Source organism: Opisthorchis viverrini (assembly GCF_000715545.1).
Source record: "Opisthorchis viverrini unplaced genomic scaffold opera_v5_189, whole genome shotgun sequence".
Lineage (NCBI taxonomy): Eukaryota > Metazoa > Platyhelminthes > Trematoda > Opisthorchiida > Opisthorchiidae > Opisthorchis > Opisthorchis viverrini.
In genome coordinates, this window is record NW_008751836.1 from 47,693 (window position 1) to 70,695 (window position 23,003).

Below are 23,003 nucleotides of genomic sequence, written 5' to 3' on the forward strand. Positions count from 1 at the left end.
TTCCTGGTTTCTGCGGCCTCGTGGCTAAACATTCACTATTTTTTATTCTGTAACAGGACGATCGATACTTCCTCTCCGGCAGTTTGGACGGGAAACTCCGACTTTGGAATATTCCAGACAAGAAAGTCCGTTTCTGGGTTGAGGTGCCAATACCGAGCGCACTGCCTGTCGCTAATGGGTCATCAACAACAACTGCTTCAAATTTGTTCAAGTCCACTCCTCCACCTACGCCTCAAGTAACAACGTCCTCCACTGCAGCTAGTGGTGTTTCACGAAATTTCGGGCCCAAAACCATAATCACATGTGCAACTTTCGCGTGCGAAGGCACAAAGGTAGTCGTGGGCACGTACGACGGTCGCGTCTTGTTCTTTAACAGCGAGGTAGGTATGTGCTTTTGCTTATAGAGACGGAACGAAAATTTATTAGTCGGAGGTCATGTAATGCTTCCTGAGAATTTGACAACTCTTCAGAAGAAATTTCCCTCGAAAAATGGTTCCGTTTGTGAAAATGAAGGAATCTGTTCATTCGCATTTGTAATGTACTACTCATAAGGTTGCTGAAAATCCATCGACAGCCCACGACCGGTTTCGCCCTTCTTGGGGCTCATCAGGTAGGCGCAGTCCCCGGGTTTCCGTCAACCTTATGTTCTACTTGAAACCAACTTGCACGAAATTAGCGAATATACACTCATGTGCAAACTAATTTGGTTCTTTCGAGAGACTCACCTGGAACGCTGAATCTCTCGTTAATGATGTTCTAAGGCAACAGAAAGTGCTGCACCAGGCCGCCTCATGTTTCCGTCGCTATGATTTTCGAGATATCGTGGTACACGTATATTTTTGTAGTGTACTACTCACAATGTTGCTGGTGAGTCGACAAACCAAATTAGTTTGCAGATGAATGTATATTCGCTAATTTCGTGCAATTTGGTTTCAAGAACATAATGTTAACGGAAACCCGGGGACTGCGCCTACCTGATGAGCCCCAAGAAGGGCGAAACCGGTCGTGGGCTGTCGATGGATTTTCAGCAACCTTATAAGTATACATGTATCGCGATATTTCAAATATCGTAGCGACTGAAACATGAGGCGGCCTGGTGCAGCACATTCAGTTGCCTGAGAACATCATAAACGAGAGATTCAGCTGGGTTCCAGGTGAGTCTGTCGAAAGAGCCAAATTAGTTTGCAGATGAGTGTATATTCGCTAATCTATTCATTCATTCATGCTATAGTGTTTCCATACACCTAATGGAAAAAGACCTTCTTTCTGCTCTGACTCAGCCATAAACATTCAGTTCCCGAAACAGACACGAACATTTGCTTGTAGCTGTTGCGGCTAGACTCATATACTTCCAAGCAACTAATGTAGGGAGGGCCTTTGATTTTCAGTAAGCTGATGATTGGGAGTCGGTCCTTGTTTCAACTCGTGCGGAAATTTCGTTAAGGAACCTGGTTACTGGAAGGCAGTCAAGTCCGTAACTTTTCTTCCCTAAAGTGCACATGGAAGATGTCATCATCAAACCACTGAGACTTGAGTTTTGCATGCGGCCCTACTTCCACCCTTTCGTGTAAACTGCTGCGTTCGGTTGGCAGCGTCTTTTATTGCTTAACTGTAACACCCTTCCAGTGCCTAGCTGCCACGCCACTCGAAGCAAGCACGAGGGCTTGGACACTGCCAGGTTGCCCAAGCCTATACAGGGAAAGTCGAGGGGCAGAGGTCGGGTTCGAACCACGGACCTTCCGGTCAGTAAGGTCGCGCTCTAACCACTTGAGCCATCTCGCCCCTAGCTGCATCTGCTAATTAGTGGGAAACCTTACTTCCTATTCGGGATTGTTATTCATGTCTGGTAGATTTGTTGCTCTGGCACTACATTCAGGATTTATCGTAGTGACTAGTCTTAACAGTTGTTTGTGGTCCGTCTGAAATGAAGAGCAGTCATCCAAAGTTGAAGGGACCACGTGGAGGGTCTGACCAAAAGTGTCCTCCCATGTGAGGCGACCGATGGAAATGGATTTTTTAAAAACCCCGCAGTCTCCCAAGCACCCTGAGCAATGCCCTTGAAAATTCTCGGACAGTAAAATAAACTCCAACTAAACGAACATAAGGGATGAGCTCCAAAAACCTGACAAACGGACACTCTTATGATACAAATGTCATATAGCATTTACAGTTCGCTGCGTTTCTCTTTATCAATTTCTTTCTGGGGTTTACCACAGATCTAGCAATTCTTTCGCTCCATGGGACTGGACTACTTTCGGTAAGGTAGGGTTTCTCCGCGGAAACAGTCATACCCAAGAACTCGATCAAACAGCTGAGCTATAACAACATTTTAGCTAAAATTGCACCCGGATGAAACACGAGGACTTAGCTAACGTCAGGTTGTCCAAACGTAGATAGGAACAGTCGAAATATTGGTTGCTCAGGTACTTCTGCTGATTGTCGATCAGGCGGTAATTGATCCGTTTCCTGACCTCGACAGTCCAATGGAGGAGACATGATCCACGCTCGGCTGGATGAGTGCTTTCTTCCTTTCTTGCGTCGATATGTTGTTGTGGGTTTTTCCGAAGTACCTGATATCTCGTAGCACTAAAACGATCAAAAAAAACCTCCTTCCTAAAGCAAATAAGGGTCCATTCGGGCAAATAGTTCCTTAGCTCTGGAATTTCATAAGCTACAGAAATGAACTTCGTTGTATGTGGGTGCCAGTAAAACAACATTCGCTGTTACACAGTCCATGGCTGAATCTTCTATGTATTCATGGAGATCTACATGTCGTCAACTGGGCATCAGTGCTAGAAATGATATATGCTGGCACGTCTCCATGCCTAACACAACAGTGTCCGTAACACAATCATCCAACCTTGCCCTCCGTTGGGATTCGAAACTTTATGCGCTTGTATTGCGATTAATTTGCGTGTAGCAGACTACCTTTTGAGCTGCTTTTGAGCAAAACCAAGCCCACATCCACCCAGTCAAATTCAGTTCCATCTTGCATAGGTAAGTATGATATTACGGAGGGAATTAATACATGAAGAGCTATCTTACGCAACCGTGACCTTTGAGCTATCCAACTGGTTTCTCACAAACTACGCGCGCAGTTCTAGTGAGTCTACCAAGATTCAAAACTGTAACATGACGTGCATTAATTAGGTTGAAATTCATCATCATCATCATCATCGACAGCATGACATCAGTGTTCAACACCGATGCTTCACTGCCGTACAACCATGATTTATTTGAAAGCCTTATTGTAAAGAAAAGAGTAAAGGTGGACAGGAAAGGGAATTAGCGCTAGCTTAACACAATCATTCCGAGGTGCCTACATCTCCAGACATTCACTCAGGCAATCTGGATAGAAACTGACAACAAGAACGTCACTGACATCGGTTGGCAGCCATATCTTGTAGTGACATATGTCAATTCATCTCTGATTTATTTAGGATGAAAATGTACCCAGTAGTTTTTGCTACAAAGTTCATTTGGGTCAGAACTACTTCCACTGAATTTTTCATCGCATACTATTTGAAACAGTATGCCCTTTGTTTTTGTCGGTCACTCATGGAACAAATATTACAGCGCTGGTTTTCAAGATATGTTGGCCATGTTCGGTTAGTCGACGTAATTCTGCACCGCCACCATCTGCTTCGAGTTCTCTGTCTGCCATTTTAAACGAATAAGGTAATCATATGTAGTCAGCATACTACCAGCACTCGGTTAATACGACAGTATTCAGAGTTGCCGCCTACAATGTGTACCTAAATCCTTCAATCCTCTCTTTCATTGGTGAGCAAATCTGTCATCTAGAATTCCCGAAAGTTGTTCACAACTGATGTTTGATGAGGAGCATGGTTTATTCACTCCCCTGTTCATTGTGATAATCGAAAAATAGCTAATTAGACTGACCTGTAACTGATATTTCCCACTCGACTTTCACTTGCCCCGAACAGGCCCATGATCCGCACCTAGCTAGCTGACTTCACTGTTAAAAACTCTCAGGATTCAGCCAGTGCGTACAACTTATGACGTCGTTCTGCGAATGACAATCTATATGATGCGTGTGATCACTAATCTCCTAGTGCGTCAGTTTTCGGATACAACGACCTGAACTTGCTTATCATTTGTAAAGACTGGTCAGTTGGAACTGTGTTTTGAACAGATGTGGAAGACAGACAGTTGAAAAAAATCACGAAGTTCACAAGCGTGAAAAGAGTTATTCCGTTTCAAGTGAAGGTGAACATGATGCAGGACTTTCTAGTCGCTATGCTGTCAGTTCGATTGTGATTCGTAGCTTTCTCGTATTTATGTTGGTTTGCTCGTTATTTTCGTTGCTTCATTCATCTTATCATATGAAACTAGCTAAAAGCCTCAGTTGGTGACGGAACCGTATTGGAAGAGAGTTCACAGAAAAGCTCTTGGTTGTTTTCCGAAGAGACTGCTTGCCTGTTTCTTCTGGATGATCTGATCAGCTTGGCCTAACTCAATAATATTCGTCTTCAGCGCTCATCGTTTTAGTCTCCTTCCGGCGTCAACTCATCGTTAGCTCGTTAGACGTGCTGAGCAACTTCCGTGATCCGTACGCTATTTTCATGCGATTTTAGATTCCTTCTATTCTATCCGTCGCTTTTCTTCCCTTTTAGCTCACCTACATCACATTTATTGCGATCAAGTTCACTACCAAAGGCCGCCAGTGCCGCGTCACAGCGGTGGAACTGGATCCAACCGATTCTACAAAGGTATGGATAGACCTCTGCGTATACTCGTACTTATCTATTTGCCCCGATTATGTGTAATTTTTTACTCGAATCACTCACGTAAGCAGTCTTAACCTCCCAGCTCTGGGTATCTATAGCATCGCTAATGCTGCATTTCCCCAGTAGCGGCTATACTCAGGTCTGGTGCGTTGAGTCTGTACACCACATGGGCATGGTTTTACAAGTTTCGATTTTCGAATTCACTCTGCGAACCGAAGTTCATTTTTGATGAAAAACATAGTACCATGATGGAGCTGTTCACTCCGGTGCATTCTCAGTGGTGCATTCTGAAGGGGATTAAAGTCCACAACCTCAGCTAGAGGTTTTAAACACGGTCTTTAATCGAGGTTTCGTCGTGTAAGTGAAGCCAATCTGTGTTGAGAAGCATTGTACAGCAGTTTTTCTCTTATTGGGAATCATCAGCAATGTTCATCTCACGAAACCCAATGCAGCTTCGAACCCGAGATCTTCCATCTGGTGAGTTGAACACTTGAGCGTTTGGCCACGAACGGAGAGTCTGCAGTGTGATTAACTCGCACCTAGACAATGCTTGGTCGCATACTGAACGGCCATTCGGGCGATAACTTCTCGAATGGGTTTCACTCATCCTATGAAGTCATTCTTCCTATGAGCTACTTATAGATTCATAATAGTGTGAGGAGATTTTAGATCACTAGGGGCGAACACTAGTCAGCAGTCTACGGGTCAGTGTGTGACTCACCATCAACCGGTCCTTCGAGCGACAACTGAGTTATATGACCCTACATTTAGAATCTGAATCAGGTTTACAACTGCCCTGGTGCATCTCCAAAAACGCCTCAAGCAGGTATGAACTTTCTGTCAAATGCGGTTCCCTCGGGGAAACAACCTTCCTCTCTCCAAACCGAAAACAAAATAATTTCAAGTCCTCTCAAGACTGAGTTCCCCCACAGTTGAAGTACTCCAGCTTCCGAGTTTAAATCAAAAATATAACCTGCAAGTTAGTGAGCAAAGAAAGGGTTTTGTTTGGGAGTGTAGACTCTGCCTCAAAAGTCTGACTCTTGAGCAGTAGGGGTTTTTTGGAGGACCCTGTCCAGAGCCAATGATTAAATAGTCTGGCTCGCCCGCTGCGGGAATGGCCCAGTCTCAAGGAGCATGGATGTCTTGTTCCTTATATTATCCCGTATAGCATCGGGCTCTTGCATTGTGGTCATGTTGTATGATTTAGTGACTGTCATGTTCAGCCATTGGGCAATTTTTCGGTTGGATTTTTTTTATTGAGCCTTGCCCAACCCATCCTTGTTGTAAGGAAGGCAGCGTCGCTGCTCCCATTAATGTGATGTTGATCGTCTGTGTTCAAACTCCCATCGCACTGGACAATACGAATTTATCGCCAGGGGGCCTCGTATTGCGATCATTCGTACTACGAGGTCTTATGATGATATGCTATCAAACTCGTACTTTTGTCTGTTTTCACAGTAGTTATTCATCTGTCTCGTCGGCTCCAGGGACATTCCGTATCACTGCTGCCCATGCAACTCAATCGGCAGGAAGGTCCAAGAGCAAAGTTATCCAGTTTCTGTTCCACTGCTTGACTCCACAGATCAGATAGTTTAGCGTCGGTCTTGACTGTAGACAACCAGGTTTTCAACTGTCCTCCGCTGCAATAATCTAATAAAACTAATCGTTCAGCTGTAGCACCCTTTCGGTGCCTAGCTGCCATGCCACACAAATGAAGCACGAGGGCTGGGATACTGTCAGGTCGCCCAAGCCTAGACATGGGAAGTCGAGAGGCAGAGGTCGGGTTCGAACCACGGATCTTCCGGTCAGTAAATTCGCGCTCTAACCACTTGGTCCATCTCGCCCCGTCCGCTGCAATAGAGCCATTTTGAGCAGAGCGGTCTCAACAGGGAATCCTGGCGACTGTAATCTGTGCCGCTAGATCAGTCCTCGACATCCTCATTGAGTACCGGATTTTCAGTTTACGTCGAGTATTCCTCTTAAGCACCAGTGGCCAAATACTGAGTCTTCCAATACTGGTAGTTCATAGAGACCAGGTTGAACAGGCATATATTGATACAGATCTGACGGTCCTATTGTACACATGGAGCTTTATCCGAGTGCTGATTCTCGAACATTTCCATAGGGCAGTGTGGTTTTTCGGGTTAAACATTTTTTGCAACCAAGCAACCAATCACATGTGACTACCATTTATGATGTTCTTTTGCTTCACATTGCAACATCATTCTGCATTGCGTCATCCTGCCTGGTTGTAGATTCTGGTCACATCGAACGATTCGCGACTTCGACTAATTGATGCTCGAGATTATCACACATTATGCAAATACCGTGGATTTGTGAATGAGACAAGCCAGATTCGAGCTTCGTTCAGGTAAGTTTATTTAGTTGGGCTGCATGATCCCTTGACATAGCCCTAACACAATCATTCAATTTCCATTTCACACGTCTCGTCAACTATGTCAGTAGTAAGGCACAACTGATTCATTATCTCCATTAGTTTCCAAAACCCTGCACTCGGACTTCTTCTGTTAGAAGAGCTACATGCATTTACTATTTACACCACACTGTCTTGAATATCGGCTCAGCTAAACTCACTTCGATTTTACACTGCACACAGACGTGCGATTTAATCACATGTCACGTTAAGACTAATTTTGTTTGTAGATGTCTGATGCATTCAAGGTTTATCTATTTTGATCGTCACACACAGGAGTGGTAAACACCATGGCTTCACGATATTGGGCAAGGTAGGGCGCTCGAATCCAGTTGGATGATGTGTAGGTCTCACTAACAGAATCGTGCAAAATATGTAGGAAGTGGATGGCTGAGAAATCCCTCGGATGGAAAAGATTTCTTCAAAACCTAGGAGCATAGCGATGCCCGTTTTCGTGTATGCTGTGAAGAATCAAACTATTTTCTGTGTTTTGACCGGTCGTCAAAATCCCTGCCTTCTCTTGTGGGTCTTGTTCCCCCTACTCTAGTCCCACCGGTCGATATCTCATCTCTGGTTCGGAGAACTCATTTTTCTACATATGGCGTAAGTCGCTCGAAGTTGACCGCATTTCTCGTTTCTCACGGTTGCGCAAAGACCGTAACAACTGCTGGGAAGCTATTAAAGCACACGATACCATGGTCACTGTTGCGATCTTCAGTCCTAATCCGAATCTGGCCTTGGACAAGCAGCTGAGACGTTGCATCGCCCTTGGAACCTTCGGATCTCACAGTGAAGCCGGATGTATTACACCTAGCTTGCGCTTAGATCAGCTACCTCCTAACGCAGATCCTCGCCATCCTGGTTCTTATTTGGGTGAATTGGTGGTGTCCGCGGATTGCGATGGTTGTATTCGCGTGTTTAAGAAGCTCGCTTCCGAAGCTCAACCTACTTCAGACACCCATAAATGATGAGCGAGTGCTGGTTCGAGCTGAACGTAGTTGTCATCCCGGTTCTTTATTATTTCGACTTTTGTGAAATCCACCGTCGTGCTTTCCTCCCCACACTCTGTCCTTTGTGATCCCTCCTCATATGATTGGATTGCGGCAATCACTTCTTTCCATACTTTCCGGTTTGTTGTATATGTTTTGTGTTTGTATCTTAGAGACAAATTGCCTACCACACTTTATTTGGCAAACTTCCCCTGCTTTTTTGGTTCTATCTATTAGGGAGGGGATGGTTTAGCGGCGACGAGGTACTTGGAAAAGTTGTATAATGTAGTCACGTTTTTGTCTCCCAACCGAGACAGTCCTTATTTCTGATGGCGCGTGATGTGTCCAATACCAGACCATCGACCATATACATACATCTGTAGCGTCCAACGTGACTGAAGGTGCAAATTGCCGTTAAATCACCTGGTGGTTTTTGACGTTAAAAAACCCGCAATGTCCGTAAACCCACGCATGTGAAGAATGCCACACGGGCGACATTCATTGTGTACCTTGAAACAGTGTGGTTCAGTTGACGATTGCCAAGTGAATATTCCTCGCATGTTAGCATCTCGATATGTGGGACTTAGTAAACAGGGAATGGCGAACGTAGTTCATCGAGCATTCGCCCTGGTAATAGTTGGGGATATAGTTCAACGAAGGAGAGGTTAGCATAAGAAAAGAAACACAAATAGTCCTTCCACGTTCGATGTCGGATCATACGTCTAGGAAAGGTTATTGTCGTTGGCTTGTTCGCTACCTGAGCTACCGACATTTTTCTATATAAGAAAGGTTATTGTTTTGGTATGATTAAGTCCAGGTCCAAACTTGCAACCCATGAAGATAAGAAAAATGCCTTGGTTCAGCCCAAGCTGTAGAAGACCGTAAAACAGTATACTTTCCAGACAGATTTGGCAACTGCCTCGCTGCCAAATTAGTCACGAAATGAAAGAAACAAAACTGGGTCATAAATGAGCTGAACAGTCTTTTATGACTTGCTGTTATTGGGTTTCGTTTGTTGTTTTCTGGTCTCGAGGCTTCGATTCAGAACAACATTCCTAAGGGTCCCCCAACAAACGGCTATCATTGTCTCTAAGGCCCAACATAGTGTGCGGTGGAGTAGCAAACCTAAGTCAATGTAACAAAACAATCTGGCTCGTGATGGAACCATCGGTGCTCAGTACATCATGTCTCACTATATTGCTGCCACCACGCAAGTGCGATGTTACATAAGCAACGACTGTCAAAGACGACAATCAGCCGACGAACGTAATCCACGTGGCGGGCCGGGTCTCACACAAGTGCAACAAAACGACAGTAAGCCTAGAAAGATTAATGCCGCGTTGCAATAGGTGTTTCAGATTGGTAAACAATTGTGGCTTCCCATTTTCACTGCTGCAAGCCTGTCACCTAGGATAAGAGAAGGTTCAAGCTCCTGTCAATTCTCCAAAGTACACCGCATCCTTCAGAGGGCATACGTCGTTTCGTTCTACGCGTGCGTTAACCGATCTAAGATAGTTTCCGCTTCCTGGGTGATATTAACAGTCGAATTGGTATCATCAGCCACCTGCCAGTCAGCTAACTTTCCGACAGGAAGAAGTTTGACATATTCAGCCTGATCTTCCTATGCGTTATTGAGAATACTAACGGTGTCGAAAGAAAACTGAATTGCCCACTCCAGTGGATACGTCGGATGTGTAGCAAAGGTTATACCCAGGACACAGTGACGGTTGGCGTATCGCTTGACAGACTACCTGTTCAGCGGAATGAATCTCAATCTTTTTGCAGCTGTTGCTACATACCATACGTGAAGCCTCCATAAAGACGAGGAAAATGAGTAATTCTCTGGAGGGGATACCACACTAGTTGGCCACAGTCGCCTGAAAAGTATGGAAGCAATGTCATAGATACACGCTTTTCATCATACTTTGGGGCATGCATTTCTTTGAAGCTCGGGGATCAGGAACTTTTGCAGCGAGCTGGCTGGTGCGGATGTCAGTTAAACTGCTAAAATGCTCTGTCCATCTTTTTTAAGCGGCACCTGAAACTATGAATTTTAATGCCAACAACCTTAATGATCGATTCCCTAACATCAACACGGATTATCTGCAACAGCTTTGAAGAGTTGCAGGCCGGAGTGGCAGTCACCATTTCAGAAGCCCGTGTCGGCCACCGTTCTTTTGCAATCACTTCGTAGAATCATGTTAATTTGGCGCGTCAGAGAAATGTGTACTTCCTCTTGCACGCGGTCATGTGATAAAAGGCAATGTGTGACCGAGAAACGAAACAATCGTATCGAATCAGACGGCAGCTGTTGGGTCAACTTGTTTCTAGGGTTGTTCTACGGAGGGAGAACACCAAATAACTGGTGACTGGTATGTCCGGAGTTTTTGCTTGCAAAGAAACAAGCTCATGAGCCGTTCATCCTTGTCTGAACGAGAGTTTCCCAGACCAAATGAACCGCCCAAATGCTCCTCAGCTGCCGCCGATCCCAGTTATCGAGTCTCGGGCTAAGATCATGACGTCTGATTTAGGAACCCACGAAGCGTAAGCGCTGGTAGGTACCACATCCGGACAACAATCGGTTGGGATATATACGGACATTCTACATGTACCCTTAATTCTTATTGGACAGGGTTGACTCAGTGGCGATTCATTACTTGGGTGCGGCCTCAGCCCTGCGTCCGAGAGCTAAATCAACACTCCCTATCAGATCCAGATGGCTCGAAAGAACCCCAGTGGGAATTTTGTGAATCAGACGGAGAAGCTAATCAAAGTCGGTTGGTAGGGTCCTGATATCGGGTCTCTTGAGGACAGCAAATATCGAGGATTGAGGTGGGTGCAAAGACTGCCTGTTTATGAACGCACTTCGGAGTTATTACGTTAAATATGTTCAACTTGGTGTTGAACACGGACGGACGAAAGCAGTAGACCTCAGCACACAGAGTTAAGGACAGTTTGGCCGAACACGTCCTGGACAGAGTGTGGATCTTGCTTGATGTCAGTAGCAAGAACATTCACCAAAATGGGTGGACCTTGTGAAAAAAATATGAACAGCTTATAGTTGGGGGGGGGACTGCAAATGCAATACCATAAATCTTGAGTGATAACGATTGGAGTAATGTGGATGTAGAAGTGTTGTTTGTTCGGTAGCAAGAAAAGTCAGTTTGGGTGTTTCAAGAAGACTGCGGGAGAGATGGCGCAACTTCCATTTGGGCCATTGACTTCTCTGAAGGTAAAAACATGGTGGCCGCTTCATGACGGCTCAGGCTGTAGTCCCTGCTGACTGTGACAGTTAGCCTACTCTATTACGTGTGGAACGAAAATCCGGCATTACGAACAACCTTTTACCATACTCAGACGAAAATCGTTTTGGAGCCCTTTTTCCAAGGTAATACACAAGCGTGCGCACGACTTACTTGGTGAATCTGGTCTCTAAAGGCCGCGTGGGAGCAACAAGTTTAAATGCAGCAAACGACTGTACTGCAGGCAGTCGCAATCCGAAGCGTTCCGAGCAAAAGTTCATGCTGGCCTCTGCGACAGAAGTATGGTAGAAGCAACTAATACTTCCATGCTGTCGAGAGCAGTTGTGCTGCCGCCTGGGTTTGACCCTGAAAACCCCACCCCAATCCCCTGGCGACTGACTGTGACTGCTGGAGAATCACCCATGATGGTCGAATAACCTTGATTTTCTCGATGCCACACCACTATCATACTTCTGTTTTACTTCTTCATCACCAACAATAACGTCAGAGAACACTGATTTAGTGAAATACACCCATTTGCAAACCAATTTGGTTTTGCAAGAGACTCACCTGGAACCCAAGTGAATCTCTCATTTATGATGAGAACACCAATTCACTGCCATACACCCATACCAGTCTACCCGAATAAAGCCTCATAGTTGAAGGAAAAAGTGGCACAGAGGAGAACCCATGGCTAACCTACCACAAACATCAAAAATGCCTACACCTCCTGAAAGATGACCAGAACCACCGGTGCCCAAACTTGTCGCAAAATTCTTGTTCCCCATCTGCTACGTTGTATTCTATCCTCATCTGAGTTTTTCCTCATCTCAGGGGACAATAATTCGGCCCCCCATGGCCCGTCCATCTTGGCTTATAGTTTTCTATGTATTCTTTGAGTGAATTACCGTCATCTAAGACCCGACTCCTGATCACACCGCAGTCAAGTGCTTCAGATAGTCAATAAATCCAGAGAGGTTCCAGAGGGGCCGCAACACTTCCACTTGGTTTAGCCGAAGCCCGCGATGACTCCAGAAATGAATGTTTCCAGAAGCCATGGGACTCAGCTTTTTCGTTTAAAGATTCCAGGTGGGACAACCTACTTTTGCGACCCGAACCACAGGGAAGTATCATTCCCCTCTTCCTCATCATCATCATTGTCAGCTGCAATAACCGCGTACTTGTCATACAGTGGTTGTAGCTGCCACAGTTTCGTTCATCGACGATTCGGGGAGGTGGGGTAGGCAGCTGCGCATTAGAGGCGGGAGCTGATAAATTAGTGTGTAAATACAGCACTATCAGTGAACTGTCAAGTGGGGGAATTGGGATGGGAGCTATGCATTGAAGGCAATAGTTTGGATGCATCCACCCTTGCAGGTGATTCTTCACTGGTCCTTAACCAAAACCTAGCTCACTTAACTGTTAGTCAACCGAAAAGCATCTAGAATTTTTACCGGTGAAGTAGACCGAAGTGGCGTTCAGTTAACTCGAAGGATCCTTTGATTTTTGTAGCCCCTTTCAAGTTGGACTACAAACGTCTCTTGCTAAAACCCTGCTTCCGCTCTAGGCTGATGTGTATTGTCTCCGAAACTCACGTCGGTTTGTGTGATACCGATTCACTTATTTGCCAACTCAATCGACTAAGCCAAGAAAAACAAGATTTAGTTTGTGCAGTTGTGTGTGCATCACCTGTTCCCAGTAGATACGAACTTGGCGTGGAAACGTTTATACCTTACCAGAAAGGTATCTCTTAAGTCTCACTTGGCCAATATCATCTGAAGACGGGGACAAGCAGCTGGCTTAAAGACACCCATGTGAAGATCTCAACGAGTACCGTTATCAACAAACTGTAGGACCAGTCATGTCCGCGAGATTACGAGGCCGGCTGTTTGTATCTAACAATATTGTCGCTTTTTCTGGAATACATGTGCAGAAATGCAAATAAGTTCCTTTTTCCGGGGGCCATCCAGACCGACAGGCGCTCGTTCAATTCATCACCTTCCTAAGCTTTCTGTAGCTCAGTGATACAGAGATGAAATGCCTCAAAGGACATACGAGGGGCTAAATTTGATAAACTGCCGAAAAACGATAGGAAGAACTGAAAACGTTCATGCTATCAAACGTCACATCCATCTATATTAGCTACTGAACGTGACACAGTGAAGACTACAGGTCATTACCACCGAGAGTCTTTATTGAATTCAAGGTTACCTCGAAAGCCAGCGACCGTGGTGGTAAGGGGAAAGTGTATGTCTGCCAAACATTCGGCTAGAAGGATTGTTCCGCAGTTAAAACGCAGCTTTTCAAAAGTAAATTGATGGAAGCTTGGCTGAAAGCCTGACAGCCCCCTGAAGGGATCTTAGAGCGTTGCTTCAACAAATGGCCCCACCGCTACCCTCTCGTCAGGAACATCGAGACGAATAGCGAGATAACAAAATTATCACAAAATGGAACTGGAAAAGTTAGCCACAAAATCATGCACGTTTTTTAATAATGATAGATGTGTCCTCAAATCGCACTAATAGAATCTATTTGAAATCGTTCCGAGGGCCAGTGAACCCACGTTAATACAATTTCTTCTCCGAACGTGATGGCACAAGAAACATGCTTGATCATGTTTTAGTACGTGCTAACAATCATACTTTCAGGAGGTTATCGTCCGAAAGTAAAAATTAGGTTCCAGCCAGCCTAAATGTACATGGCAACTTCAGTTCGGTTGTTCTAATAATCCAGACATGCGAAATTATCAAACCGGTGAGAACTTAGTCCGTCGCTATGTCCACCACTTTATGTAGCTGCGAGCTGAAAACCAACCTTTTCACTTTTGGAGTGCATTCGGATGGTATTTTTCCCGATTTCGGGATGAGAAACTCTCCGCTGAATTAGACGTGCTCCTACTTTGCAGAATCTACTACTGGAGAAAAGCTAGATATACTTTGAACCATCTCACTTCCGGTTACATTGCTGACCCAAATGAATCCTAGTAGTTATAATTCATGGCACAGAAGTCAACAATGGTAGCAACATTAACGTGGATCATTCTTCCATGGACCAAGATGCTGAACTGCTGACATCGTTCAATTTGAACTCCGGACCGCAAAGCAGGCAACAACTGATAGATGGTCAAACCCCACCTGGCCCCATTGGTAATGCAACTTGTGGTTGGTTTTTAAATCCACTGCATATCGATTGTCAGTGAAGATTCGTCCACATGACTAGCACCACAGAGGTCTGCATTATTTGTCTCGTTCAATTAGTACTTTACTTTATCTGCATTATCATCGGTTACCTGCGGCTCTGGGCGTTTCGCATTCAGCCTACTCCACATTTTGATCGACTGGAGGATACCGGAGTGATACGCTCAGACAAGCGTATAATTGTCAATCCAGGAGCATTGTCAGCCATGCTTATGTACGATCCGGTATTCGAACTAGATCCGCCAACATTTGAGGAGTACGCAGGCGTGAAAACAATGAGAGCATTAGCTGAGAAGGCCACTCGACGTCTTTTGCGCAATAGCGTCACGGTGACCAACCTCCCCGTGAATTTGGCATTGCTCAGGCGGAGTTTGATGATGCTAGATTCGATAAGTGAACCAACCGAGATGCCGGAAGAAAGACCTGTCAGTGGAACTGTCTCTCCTATGGGTGCGGTTGATGCACCAACAAGCCCATATCCTAAGCCTAAAACCACCAAACGGAGATTCCTGATTAAAAAATAAACACCTTGGATTCACAGGTTTACGGACTCCACTGCAGATCACGTGCACATAAATCAGTCTTCCATTATTCCCCAACATGCACTTTGTGAATGAGACCAATTTTTAACTCGTTACTCTGTTATTTTTGGTAAAATTGCAACTGCTGGTCGGCACATTATCGTCATACATTGTCTATTACCCTCAGTCATATACGCATGAGTATACACCAGTAACAACCTCAAAGTGTATCTGTTGAAGTTACACAAAGTCCGGAAGCTGTTGGTCACGTTACTTATGTGAGTAATTAATTATTAAGCCTTTTTCTGTGGATTCAGACGGCCTGCTGATCAATAATTAGGTGTAATGATGATCATGTTCAGTCCATGCGATGAATTCGTCAGAAACTCTAACTTCTTTGTACCAGTGCAGTGACTGATTTCAAACCCACAAGTGATATATATCTGGGGGTGGGTCTTGAATTTCCATGGGATTTGAAACTATATCCGGTCCTTTAAACTAGCTAATTAACCCACTGAGAACCTCCTTTGTCATTAAAACACCAAATGTCACTTACTTCTAGATTAAGGGGTTGAAGCAGAACAGCGCGCTTCAGTCGGTCATTCCAACCCAGAATAACCTGAGTTCACGTCGTGCCGTCCAGTTGGAATTTCCGTTTGGGAGAAAAACACAACAGATACTGCAACAGAGATTAATCTGGGTCTCTGAGTAGCCGCAAAATTATCCGTAATTTAAAATTTTGTCAGTCCTTCCCCTTCTTATCTTTTGACCGAGTATGGATATTCACTCAATTTACTAGATCAATCCTGTTTCAGTGACTGCTATCAGAGACGCACTCACCAACTCTTACAACTTATATCGTAACTAGGGCCTTGCATTCTGTGGGCATTATCTGCATACAACGACTGAGTACAGCCTCAAGAGATTGACATATCGGTGGGGAATTTCGCCTTGACAAACAAGGAGGCTTGACCCAGACGGGTGCAAGCCTCCAGTCTGGAGTCTGAATGACATTCGAACAAGTCATCGTTTTGAATTGGAGTGTACCATAGTCTTAGCTTGATTTTGTCCGATGTGTTAAGTTGCCTCGCAATTGATCATGGAAGCCTTATAAACGACAATTAAGCAACCATCAAGGTGCCAGTTCCCGTGTGGGAACATCTACCTGTATGAAGCCAGGACTGCTGGACGCCTACTTCGAAGTACTTTTGGCACACGGTCTCTGGTTTAATACCACCGAAGAATGGTTGCTTCAAATTATCATCAACCGGTTCGTGGACAGGAATGGAATCGCGGTAAGTTTTTGGTACTTCTTTGGCGACATTTCTTAATATTAATCGGTCAGGGTTGTTCTTGCCGTATTCATTTACCTGCCCTAGAGTCAGCATCGCGAGAACAGTCATCCACTTTCCCCACGTGGTGCATCCGACAGAGAGAGTCAACCGAGATATTGTTTCGTGATATGAATAGGTGACTATGAAAACATATCCACATATCCAGTGTAATTTCGGTTTGATATAACTTCACCGACTTGATGCTCATTATTTTTTCAAGCACAATGAAAAGACAGGGTGAGTTTCCTTCGCCATTGCAAAAGTGATTACCGACGGCTCCAGCTGCGTCTAATGTCCTTCTTTTGAAATCTTATAATTTGTACTAGGATGTTCGGTACGTGATGGTGACACGGCTGACGGCTCACGATGACGATGCATCTTCGCCCGCCGATCTTGTTCTCTCTAAAACACATCGATGCAACAATACACTCGGTTCGGCGCAATCCATCACCCCGGGTTTTCTTGATAACTATCACGTCCACTTTGTTGGCCATTCTGTTGTCGAAGACAGTTGGGCCAATATGTCATGGAAATTTCGACCACCTATCTCAAAAGGAAAGCCGTAAACGCACAAATGTCCAACAAGTAACGAAAAAACCCGCAAGGATCCCGATCTATCAAGTCTACCACCGAGTAGAAGTCTAGCCAAACCAGCTCAGTAGTAGATGAAAATCCAACTGGTGAACAGGTGTATCAGCGGAAGTGACGCGCTGAGATGGCTTGTTCATGCGGTCATGCTTGCCCTTGTTTTAATGGTTAACATCGCTCTGACAGTGGCGTCAAGCCAGCGGGTATCATGGTTGAACGCTTGATCTATATGTGATTTCACTTTTGAGTGACTCACACTCACAGGGTGACCTTGGGTTTAGCAGTTGTCAGCTGACTGTAATTTTCCTTCCTACAAACAAGTAGGATCATAACAACTTTGGTTCATCAAAATTTAACGATTCTTCACGCGCCACAAAGACCTCAACTCTCTGACACAGAAAGGTAAACCATCTCGAAAATTCGTCTCGGAACATATGGCATCGCAAGGCGATTGCAACGGTCTAGAAACAACGTAAAACTGTGTCCAGACAAGGAATGTGACTTTTGAAGAGATGAAAAGACAGTCCTACCATTCTTTCAAAAGAGGGCTAACGGCGAATGACCCATCGTAATTCGAAATTAGCCGTGTGTGCAACAGAGCCGAAGTAGTAGCTGACGTCAGTACAAAGTGATCAATGAAGCACCACTTCTGAATCATAAGGAAGTGAAGGTGTATTTGGCTCGTAAGTTTCAGAATCCACATTACTTATGGTAGGCGAAACCACAGTGGAGCCAGACCATCTGTAATGATAAGAAAAACCCGATTTGGATGAACCAATTGCTGTTTACTACCGGTGCATTTTTCGTACATGAAAAATCAATTCCGACCGAATAAATAACAAAAGATGCTCAGTGTTGGTTTCAGGTACTTCTCGGGAGGTAGAATGGCGTACATCCGGTGGAGTCCAGCTGTCTCGAGTACCAAGATGATTCAGCGTTGCAGATCTATTACCTCACAAGGGACTGACTTCTGTTTCACCGTATCTGGATGTTAGTGCTCAGATTACAGTTCGCAGCCACACCGTATTGAGAGCATTGGGAGCAAACTAGCAAGCCAAGTGCACAAGGGCACCAAAGTTTGCACTGAAGTCCTGAGTTGGCAGGATGGAGCAGCATTGACCAAGATGTCACCAACACACTTCTTCAAAGTGTGACAGCGTCGTAGAGAGGTTTGGGAACGGTCGGATAACGCCGACTTAACATCTCTTGAGAGGAAACTGCACACCTCTTCTCTTATTTAAAGCATTTTCCGCAGATATATGTGTTTAGTCCGTTTATTGGCCGTATTATTCACCCACTGACCAATTCTGCTATGAGGAGAGCGTGTAATACTACACTTGCGTCGCAAGATGTACATTAATTTTTAGGACCTGAGATACGGAGTAACCGAAAGGCGCACAATAAATTCGATACATTGGCAGCGAGTTCGTGCTTCTCCAAGTACAATCCTTGTCTAGTAACTGATTAATTCGGGCTTAGCAGGTACTTTCATTGGTGTCTTGTTTTAAACGTTATTCTAAGATGATGAAACTGTTTAGAGATATAACTAGCACTACCGAAATCTCCCATACGAAGAGCTTGGCAAACCGGGATTCCCTATTACGCATCAATCGGCTTGATCACATAATCACTTTGTACTAAGGGCTAAATTTCGGATGGATGGAAAGCGTTCTAGTCGCCACAGCTCCAGTTCTCCCATACGAAGAGCTTGGCAAACCGGGCTTGCCTATTACGCATCAATCGGCTTGTTCACATAGTCACTTTGTACTAAGGGCTAAGTTTCGGATGGATGGAAAGCGTTCTAGCCGCCACAGCTCCAGACACCGAAGACGCTGTAGATGGCCGAATTATACGCCCTAAAACAAAATCACCGGAGCCCCTATATCTCTGGGTTGAAATGGCTCAAAGGCTAGAGCGCGAATTTACAGACCGGAAGGTCCGTGGTTCGAACCCGATCTCTTCCTCTCGACTTACCTGTCCAGGCTTGGAAACCTGGCAGTATTCTAGCCCTCGTGCTTCCTTCGGGTGGGATGGCGGTTCGGCACCGAAAGGGTACCACGGTTAAACGATCTCATTTCCTATATTTCTGACTATAACTTCATTTATAGTGATCAAAGCGCGAGACAGTTTTCGGTTTATTTGTGAATGGTACAATCAAAAACGTAAACAGGATCTACACGAGGTAAATGATATTACAGCATCAAACAGGGGGAAGTAAACTCAATGAATACTCAAAGCCAACCGTGGGTGCCGTATCAAGTTTCGCCGGTCGCTTTGGATCACTTCGTCTCAAAACATGAGTTGCTCCGCTATAGCTTTCCTGAATAGGTGATATTTCCGCTTATTACTTTCGGAACCATGGACTTATTCAACTACTCCAGCTGTTGATTTCCAAATACTCATCATGCTTTTCGTTGTTATAAAGTAATCAGTCTCCGCGATAGCTTGCTTGACAATTTTTATTTAAGTGTTGCTGGATAAAAAGCACTAGCTACCGACACCCGCCACACAGGTGCATCACGGATGGCTGGGGCAGTCACTTCGAGTAAAACGGAAAATTCCAATCCAACCTTATGAAATCTATTGAAAATCATCCAGATACAAATGCGATTTCATTACCTCTGCACAGAAAGCCTGTGAAGAAGCATACCCGTTGATGAAATACTTTGACAACTCCCGATAGTGTTTACTCGAGTACAGTACTGTATTTGTTACGAGGCCCTTAACAAATTTGAGATCAGGATGGTATGTTGTTGGTACAACACGACTTACATGGCTGGTAAGAACATTTCGGCAGCCAACGGTATGTTTTATCTTTTTCATCTTCCTAACGTCTTTCTTGGACGCCAAATTATGTATCACTAGGGTTGTACACTCGTTTACGAATGAAGCTGGTGTCCTCGTGAAACTCACCTGAATCTCCCAGTGGAACGTTCTGCACAAAGACAGCCTCATATTGCAATCAGAAAGACATGCAAGACATCCTTTAACTCAAGAAAGCGGCCAAAGTTTGGGCAGCAAATCTGAGTCAAAATCTGATCAAACGAAGCCACCGAGGATGGGAGGATGACCTATGTACACGATTCATCCAGATACCCAGGGAAACTGAGCAACGAGAACGAAAATAGCGTCTGTATACATTTGTTTATTAAGATTGAGAAGTTGTATCCAATTCACAGAAATGCCATTTTCATGCGGTCTCTAAACAAGAAGGACTTTGGGATACAGTTCACATACATCATTTCCCGTACATCATTTCTCATGAGTCTTAGCAGAATCCAATGGATAGTAAACCGATAAAATGTTGAGGAGCTCCCGCCATAAATCAAACTTATCTATCCCCAGAACCGGAATTCGTAAGATTGGTACAGCTGACAGAATCAACACCGATTTCATCGAAAAATTCCGCCAATCAGAGCTCACACTCATCAGAATCCCACAAACAAGTCTCGACTTTATCCTGCGGAAAGTCCACTTCCTTGTCGTACTCAAACTCCGGGTGAGTTGGGTCTATCCGGTTTTGTTCGAAAAGCTCATCCATGATAGCCTTTTTTCTGTAATGAAGAGAAGTGGGGGTAAGGGATACCACAGCGGATATCGCCCTATTTGTGTTAAGGGTTAGAGAATGGAAAGGATAGAAACGAAGTACCAACAGGTAGCTGATTGGCAAACATACGGAAAACTGAACAAGTGTTTAGCATTTACTAAGAGTGCTGTTGCTGCTGCCAACAATACAGACAGCAAACAAAAAATAAATGAGCATCATGATGATAAATTTGCATTTTTTTTCCAGAAATTGTATGTGGCACAGAAACTTTCCATCCATCAGTTAAGTCAGGGTTTTCTCTCACAATTTCAGCGTACAACATGATGAGTAAGTGCTGAATAAGACGGTAACAGTTATATGGAGGTCATTCATTCCTGGGATATAATCAGTTATTCGCATCCACGTCTCACCAAGTAACTTGGAATCAGGCCGGGCTGTCCTACCCATGTTGACAATTACCAGTAGTTCGCAGGTCAGCATCCCTGATAGAAATTCTAACCCGCATCTCGGCTGAACTATTTTAGCCATCGCACTCCGAGCGGTCGATTAGCACCAATGAGGCAACGTTCCTCTGTGAAACGGCTTGGCCACAAGTCCGTCAACTGCAAAGGATTGCACTACGCGCCACTTTTGGTGGTACTAGCCAGAAATTGGATTAATGGACAAGGTTACATCAGCGTAACAGTCATGTGACCGCCAGTGATGCACTAAGACCGTTTCCGTATTACTGATCAGTGATGAGTGCGAGCAACATTCATGCTTGAGAAAGAACAAGGTTAATTGGTCTGGATGCCACACGTAGTTAGGAAAGATTAGTCAAATCGCTGTGGTATGCTGATGGCAGACGAATCGGATTAGGAATTCTCAACCCAGTTGTCAAGCACCGCATACAAGCCAACCGGCAACTGAAAAGACCCAGGATCATTGTGTGGTTTTCCTAAGTGCACTATGTAAATCTGGATCATGTAACGAATCATTATAATTGGAATTACACCTTACTCTGATAGTCACCCGGAACTAAGTGACCACCTTGGCGTTATCCTTTTGCACGACGGCGGACACAGGAAAGCACTGTTGGTCGTAGCAATTTGTGTTGATCTAGTCCAATGTCCCATACTATTTACACATGGGCTTAAGTCCCTTTAGCTCATATGTGGTGACAAGCTGTTATCCAAGATGAAATACCATCTTTGCTACTCACACATGGCAACTTGATTATTCCCACTTAATAGATTGAATAATACTGGTCACGACTGTCCTATCAACACAGTCTTACCCAGCAGTCCGGCTATAATATGGGAAATCAACCGAAAAGGCTTTAGACGAAGAGCAACCGAAAAGGCTTTATGACGAAGAGTGTACACAGAATGGAGATGCCCGGAATGTCCGTGGTTCAAACCCAACGTTGGCTTCTCAACTGCTGATGGGCTTGGCCCTTAAAGAGCTTCCGAAATATAAGCTAAAAGATTGCCAGCGCTTGGACGCATCATTTTAGTGCCTGACATCTCAGTGATACGTACAATGTTCCGCCAGCCCACAGGATACGCAGCACTGAGGGTTGTTCAACACAACAAACAACCAAGCAGGGCTCGTTTTCTATTGATAAGGGCCGTCTGTCTGAAATGAGGAGTCAAGATCCAAGTGCAGTTGTTGAAGTGACCTCCCCATCGGTGTCCACTCCCTTCCAGTTGCACGCATGTAGTGATCCAGAAACCAATGATGCTGGTTCTGTGGGGTTTTATATCATTCTGATCGCCCCACAGAAGACTGTATCTCTGATGCTCTCAAGGACAGTTTTTACGAGGCTTCCAGCGCCTTGCTGCGGCGGGTTAAAAGCTCAGATAATTTTATGGTTGCCGTGGGCATTAATGCACAAGCATGTAGGCTTAGCGCTGCTGAGGCTCAACTGAGTGGCCGCTTAAGACTGGCACCGAGACACACAGACACACGGACAACGGTGAACGCCTGCTGCATTTATGGGCTGACCAGACTGTTTCTGTGCGGTACTAGCTTTCAAGACAACCGAACCCACTTGGCCACATGTGGCCCTCAAATGAGAGTCAAACACCAACACCGATGGACCACATCTCCGTTAGCTACAGGTGGCGTAGGTCATGCGCTTGTTCGTTGCTACTGCCCGTTGCGTTTTTCAAATGTCATCATCATCATCATCATCAATGACAGCAACATCAGTGTTGGCACTGATGCTTCACTGCCGTACAACCATAAAGTTCGTTTATATATATATATATATATATATATATATATATGCATTAAAAGCCCTACAGAGAAGAGAAGAGAAAAAGAGTGGGTGAGGGAGAGGACCTAGTGCTGGCCTATGTCAAGCATACTGAGGTGCCTACACCTCCAACCGCTCAATCAGACAATCTGGAAAGAAAC

The 23,003-nt window shown here is 44.8% G+C and overlaps 4 protein-coding genes across 4 annotated transcripts in view; 2 read left to right on the forward strand and 2 right to left on the reverse strand.

Moving 5' to 3' along the window:
• Window positions 1-8,359, forward strand: part of T265_14341 (hypothetical protein) — a gene marked incomplete at both ends in the record, with an annotated part of 52,230 nt that extends 43,871 nt beyond the window's left edge. Inside the window, 4 exons of the mRNA XM_009173244.1 lie at window positions 57-380; window positions 4,638-4,733; window positions 7,007-7,122; window positions 7,733-8,359. Coding sequence (XP_009171508.1) covers window positions 57-380; window positions 4,638-4,733; window positions 7,007-7,122; window positions 7,733-8,153 — 957 coding nt within the window. The remainder of the gene's footprint in view (window positions 1-56; window positions 381-4,637; window positions 4,734-7,006; window positions 7,123-7,732) is intronic.
• On the reverse strand, window positions 233-19,845 carry T265_07634 (hypothetical protein; the record flags this gene model as incomplete). Its single annotated transcript, XM_009173207.1, has 4 exons — window positions 233-397; window positions 2,374-2,586; window positions 14,738-15,122; window positions 19,829-19,845. The coding sequence occupies 4 exons, from the start codon at window positions 19,843-19,845 to the stop codon at window positions 233-235; spliced, it is 780 nt and encodes a 259-aa protein (XP_009171471.1).
• On the forward strand, window positions 14,628-15,137 carry T265_07633 (hypothetical protein; the record flags this gene model as incomplete). Its single annotated transcript, XM_009173206.1, has 1 exon — window positions 14,628-15,137. The coding sequence occupies one exon, from the start codon at window positions 14,628-14,630 to the stop codon at window positions 15,135-15,137; it is 510 nt and encodes a 169-aa protein (XP_009171470.1).
• A 339-nt stretch (window positions 19,846-20,184) lies between the features above and the next one.
• The window catches only part of T265_07635 (hypothetical protein), a gene marked incomplete at both ends in the record, with an annotated part of 8,749 nt that continues 5,930 nt past the window's right edge, over window positions 20,185-23,003 (reverse strand). Inside the window, one exon of the mRNA XM_009173208.1 lies at window positions 20,185-20,610. Within this exon, the coding sequence (XP_009171472.1) occupies window positions 20,469-20,610 (142 nt within the window). The remainder of the gene's footprint in view (window positions 20,611-23,003) is intronic.